The 6,179-nt window shown below is 35.8% G+C and overlaps 1 protein-coding gene across 1 annotated transcript in view; it reads right to left on the reverse strand.

Annotated features, from left to right (window-relative positions):
* Window positions 1-6,179, reverse strand: part of KIF21A (kinesin family member 21A) — a 165,703-nt gene that overhangs the window by 22,180 nt on the left and 137,344 nt on the right. The window contains exons 22-24 of the mRNA XM_019632962.1: window positions 4,151-4,211; window positions 3,508-3,562; window positions 766-980 (exon numbers count right to left, since the gene is read on the reverse strand). Coding sequence (XP_019488507.1) covers window positions 766-980; window positions 3,508-3,562; window positions 4,151-4,211 — 331 coding nt within the window. The remainder of the gene's footprint in view (window positions 1-765; window positions 981-3,507; window positions 3,563-4,150; window positions 4,212-6,179) is intronic.

Here is a 6,179-nt window from a genome sequence, read left to right on the forward strand (position 1 = left end):
ATCTTTATCAGTGAATGGTCTAATTTTAACACAACTTTCAAAACACACATACACACACAACATACAACACATACTGGCCTGTCTAGGGAAATCTTTATTTGTCCTCAAGATAATAATGAAAAATTTCTAAATAAGATTTGTTTTGAATAGAATAATTTTTGTTAAGATTATCATAAATGGGAAAGAGAATATTCCCTCTTTTAAATTTTTAATAATACCAATGAAAATACTTTGTGTGTACATGTATGTCAGACATGTAATGTGCTTCAAGGCAAAGAATTAGGAAAGCACAAAATGTATTGTTTGTAATTCATATTTCTCTTTTTCTTTTTAAAGGGTCAGGAAAGGTTTAGTATCCCAACCAGGCTCTTAGAACTGGGACATATATAATTTAGAGAAAATTTAAGAGTTTTAAGGCTTCAGTTTTATATAATGGTTTTATCGGTATAACTTCAATTTAGGGGTTTCTAAATACATTTTATCTGTAATTCATATATCAGCTTTTATAAAACTTATAATTCCATAAGTTACCCTAAAACTGAGAAACAAGACAATGCAATTCAACAAAGAACATCTCATCTCAAATGATTTCGAATGTCCCCTAAATTAGGTGAGGTAATACCTAACAAAAATGACTTTGAAAACCAGAGGTCATATTTACATACATTTAAAAAAATAGAAATAAGGAATTAGCAACATGCATATTTAATAAAAAGAAAAGAAAAGCCAAAAGAAAGAAAGTTAGTGTAGCTGGGCCAGACTTACATGCTGCCTATCTTAGAAGGGAAGCCAGGTGGGGGAGGGAGTTCTTTTTCCCTAGCACAGGTACCACTTGTGTCTGCATTCGTTCCAATCTCTTGCCCTTCTGCAACAGGCGGAAGAGGGCCAGGCAAGGAGGCATCTCCTGCACTAGAGTCTGAAGCTAGTTCACTGCTATCTGCATACAGCAACTCCATTTGAGTGGTGGTTCTCCTTCGGGCCTAGTCAGAGAATGGAAGGAAGGAAAAACAATCAGGGGCAAACTTGCGCAGAGATGATCAGAAAATAGAGATTTAATATTAGTTTGAAATAGGTAAAAACATGTAGCGTATCTTTTCCTAGCAAGGGTATCAAACATAGTATGTAAGATGGTGACAAGCCAGAGCTATAGCCAGATAAGGATTTTACAGGCCATAATAACAGTCAGCATTTGTATTGTACTTATTGTATGCCAGGTATTGTTCTACACACTTGATTATATTAGCATGTACTATCATTATCCTAATTCAAAACTGAGGAAATGGAGGCACAGAAAAGCTAAGTCATTTTCCCAAAGTCACACAGCTCGTAAGTGACAAAGCCTGGTTCAAAACCAGGCAATCTACCTCCAATATTACTGTACTATCCTGCCACTCATGGCCAGCTCCCTCAGCATATAATAAAAAAATAAAATAAAATAAAAATAAAGAAAGAAAGAGAGAAAGAAAGAAGAAAGTAATTAACACAAAATATAATTCCAGGAAAGCTCAACTAAATTCTAAAATTTTTCTATGCTTAGATGCTTTATTCAATATCAATTTTAATTTTATTTTAAATTATACCTTACTATCAATGTTTACATCTCTTTCTCTATTTTGTTATGCTGTTCCACTGATGCCTTATCTATGTGTTTAATCTGTCTGCTGGATAATTTAACACCAGACTGCACAAGCTTTCGGTGTCATGAAGAGGCAGGTGAAGGTCATTTTCCTAGCATCTAAACTCACTGTATGCATTCTCTTCCTTACTCTTGAAACCAAGCAACTACCCTGTTGTTGCTCAGGGGTGTTATCATTAAGGTCTTAACAGATAATCATGGTGCTTACTAGATTGTAAGTCTCTAGTAGGGCAGGCACCTGTTTTATTCAACTTGATATCCCCTGCACTTAACAGAGTACTGGTACACACCTATTTAAAAAATAGTCAAGGTCATCTTTTTGAAATAAGGAAAAAGAAATGGCATGAGATCCTTCCAGGCATCTCTGCAGTTCCAAAGAAGTAGTAGGTAGCATTTCAGGAAACTCTGGGGAAGAGAAAGCCCTGCAGCCATTTTCTTTTACACTGTTAATTCTCTCCACTTCCAATGGCCCAGGGAAGAGAAGATTCCTTTTCTTGGGGCTTCCTAACACAGTGGCTCTTTCAGGAGATGACATTTAGGCCATCATTTTACATCTCTCTCTGATGTCCCACAGGGCAGGAATAATGAGGCTCACAGGCCTGAAAGATGCATGTTACCTTAAGAGATTCTTTCCTCCGCTTAAGACTGGATCCAAATAATACAAGAATGTTTTCTTTTCTTTGAGTTTTGGTAACTTCCGCTTAGTCACTCAGTTAGAAAACAAGCTACATATCCCTAAGCCAGCAGCTCCGAAAACCACACATCGAGCTTAGAGATGTTTTTTGATTGGCTTGCCCAGTGTTTTAAAGACAAGGAAATTCTACATAAAAATCCATATTTAAGGCTTCTCTTCAAAAACCAAAGGACCTGTTTATGTTAGGCCCATATTCCAACATGGCAAAAATGAGCAAGAGTTGGCCATTTGCTTTAGATGGGGCATGTCCTCTTCAGGTTGTCATAACGACCCCGATGTATGATTTTACATCCAGCCAAATTACTCATTTACATTACCTCACTAACCCCTAAAGGCCTTAAATTCGTCCTGTCCATTTGCACAGTATTATTCTTTCAGGTCCTGATCCTATCCATTCAAATATTTACTAAGCACTGCAAGAGTTCTTTGTTTTCAAACATCTTAAAATGCTTAGTTAATCCCTCTAGTATGAAATGCTACCAACATTCAATCTGACATGTACCATGTTTATCTTACACATTTCACAACGTGTATCATTTATATATTTTTTTGAACTTTACAAATATGCATCATAGCCTCATTAGTTTTTAATACAATATGATGATAAAAAGTTGGCTTATTATTCAAACCACTTCAGGCTACTACTAGTTAAACAAAGTATGAAACACTTCAGAACATACAAGCATGCTAAAATTTCAAAAATCTCCCACCAATTCAAAGGATTTATATTATAGGCCACTATAGGTCTACAATTTAGTTAACCAATTGCTCTAAATTACTACTGTCTAGTAATTTGTGACCATCTCCTATATTAATATAAACTTCAGGCAACTTTAATAAATTAGCATAACTTCCTTAATGGGTAATAAACTTTTAGAAGAAACCTAAAAAAAAAAAGAAAACAAAAATTGGTCTCTGTAATTATCTAGTGGAAAAAGTAAAAGAAGAAGACTACAGTAAAGTGAAAGTTCCATGAAGGAGAAAATTTTCAATATAAAATTTTTTCAAAGGGGAATATGTTAAAGAAAGAAATTTCTCACACATGAAAGCTTTGGTAAAAGCATGCCTACTTGTTAACCTATCAAGGGTCAAGCCTGCAGCCACATATTTAACAGTGATAACAGAAGAACAGCAAGAAAAAAAAAAAAGTTTACCTGGCCTTTTCAATCCTCCTTACCTTATTTTTAGGTTTCACTTCACCACAAAGCTTCATAAGGTCTGAAGACAGCGTGCTATTTGAAAATAAATAATTAACCACAAAATTAAAAGGGAACTTTACCAGAGGGTCAGGGGCTTGGGGGTGGTAGAAGAGGGTAAAGGGGTCAAATGCATGGTGATGGAGGAGAACTGACTCTGAGTGGTGAAGACACAATACAATATACAGATGATGTATTATAGAATTGTGCCCTTGAAACTGATGTAGTATTGTTGACCATTGTCACCCCAATACATTTTAATAAAAACAATTTGAAAGGGAACTTATTATCCAAACTGTATGTCCTCCATGTTTACAACTGTGGAAAAAAATGTATATGCCTATCTATGGAAAAAAAAAGGATAATATTAAAAATCAAAATGAAGTAATTAAAAAATAATTCATTTTCCCTCCTTAAATATTCCAATATTTTTATTTTAATATTTGTGGTGGTTAAACATGACTTAGTGTGGTTTCCATATTACTGTTTCTAGTGCTATTCATGTACCCATAAAATTTAAAATTACTTGTTTTATAAAGGTAATTGTTTGAAGCAACAAGACAAAAGTACTAAAAATATTACAGAAACAAGTAAAATCTACTAAGTTTCCAAAGGCTCTCTTACCTTCCTTCTGATCCCGGGCTGTTTAAAGGTGCATCCTCGTCAGTACTATCCTCTACATTTTCTAAAACAAAAAAAGGTCCAAAATGTAAGTGTTATCCACATTTCACAACTGGAATGATGACCGTGATCCCTATGCTACAATAAACATCAGCCCAAGGTTTCAAATACGGGCGCTTTGGTTTTGGTAACTGAATCAAAATGGAAATGTAGAAAAATATTTCTAAGAAAACCTTTTGATTATATGTCCTAGGATGAGAAAAAACATGTCCAAAATAGGAAAACCACAAGTTTGAATGATAAAACATGGAAGAACAGTATTCATAGGATGGAAATGAAATCATGTATTTATCGGAGCATGTATAATTACATATTTTTTTCAGATTATGTATTTATCTCATGCCACCCAAATATATGAAAACTCACTGAGAAAATGACAAGATTAAAGAAAATGCTATATGAGCTCCCTTTAACATGGTAAGCCAACTTCGAAAACTGTATGTGTAAACACACTTGTTATACTTCATGAGTATGCCAGCTTACTTAAATATTTCTGTTTCCTTTTATTTTTGTTTTCAAGGAGAGAGAGAGAGAGAGAGAGAGAGAGAGAGAGAGAGAGAGAGAAAGAGAGAGAGAGAGAGAGAGAGAGAGTGTGTGTGTGTGTGTGTGTGTGTGTTTGAGATGACATTCAGAATTTACACATCAGCATGCAGCTCATTCACGTGGACACAATAAACAGAAACAAAAGGTTTGCATGCAACGGTTTTGTAAATGAATACAAATAAACCACGGCTATTTCAGGACAACTCTAGCAGACTAGTAAAAACGAGGAGAAAAAGCAAACAACTAAAACTAGTTAACAGTCAAAAAATAAAACAGCCACTTAGAGTAAACCATTTAAAATGTCAGGAAGCCCCTAACATAGGTGCAGGTTTTCAAAACATACACATGTTATTACAAAATCATTCCATAAAACTAAAGACAGCATTACAAATAACATAAATTAATAACAATATGTATGAATCATCCCCTTTTGGCTTTTAATTTTATATCATACAGGTGGATTGTGCACACAAATCAACTACTTCTTTTCTCTGACGCTTCCGTTCTTCCTTGCTGTTTAGCAGATATTTCAATAGAAATTCAGTAATACTTGATACCTGATAGTGTTATCTAAAATGAAGCCCATCTAGGACCTAAAAAGGGCGTTTACTTTCTGAAGTGAAGAAAGCAGTGGTCTTGAAGGCAATGTGTGTCTCAAAGCCCACCATTAGAGGAAGGCTCAAGGACTTGCTTCACGGACAGGATAACTGAGTGCTGAGGTGACTGAATTAGTTGATAATATCAAAATGGGGTTATAAAGAAATGACACACCTAGCCTTTATGTTCCCGTGTATGAAAGTGGGCCAAGATTGGCGGGCATTTTTTCTTGTAGGGAGTGAAGAAACCAGATGGTGTGTTAAACCATGTGAGCACTTGGTAAAGACGACTTCACTCCCGCTTATGCATGAATATGTATTTAGAGATAACTATGGTTTGACACAGCCGACCTGCCCAGAGGATAGAGGCGCCACCTACACAGTCACCAAATCAGACCCCTCTTCAGGACTGAGTTAGTATGAGCACTATGGTCATCTGGGAGGCAGGACACATGCCATCACCTCATTCTCAACTCCAAGAACATAAACCAAGCCCAAAGGCAGCTTCTTTTCTCATCATCATGACTTAAAGCTGAAGGCAGAGACTTATAACCACCGAATGCCTGAAAATTCATCCGTATCAGTGTGACGCTGCACAATCTCACCTCAGTGGAAGTGGACCAAATATTTCTAAAGTTATTTTTTTTAAAGTTATTTAAAAAGTAGTCTATAGGAAAGCATTAGCCCAGCAGCCTAGAGACTGCTGTCCTTAGAAAGGCCTGCTTGCATGGTTGGACTTTGTCTGGCATCTGGAAACTTGACTTGTCAGAGCGTCCCCAGTCACCAGTTAACAAATGAGAGTAGCTCACTGTACCTATAATGTTAGTGCAAAC

The sequence above is a fragment of the Hipposideros armiger genome, unplaced genomic scaffold, assembly GCF_001890085.2.
Source record: "Hipposideros armiger isolate ML-2016 unplaced genomic scaffold, ASM189008v1 scaffold_1209, whole genome shotgun sequence".
Taxonomy (NCBI): Eukaryota; Metazoa; Chordata; class Mammalia; order Chiroptera; family Hipposideridae; genus Hipposideros; species Hipposideros armiger.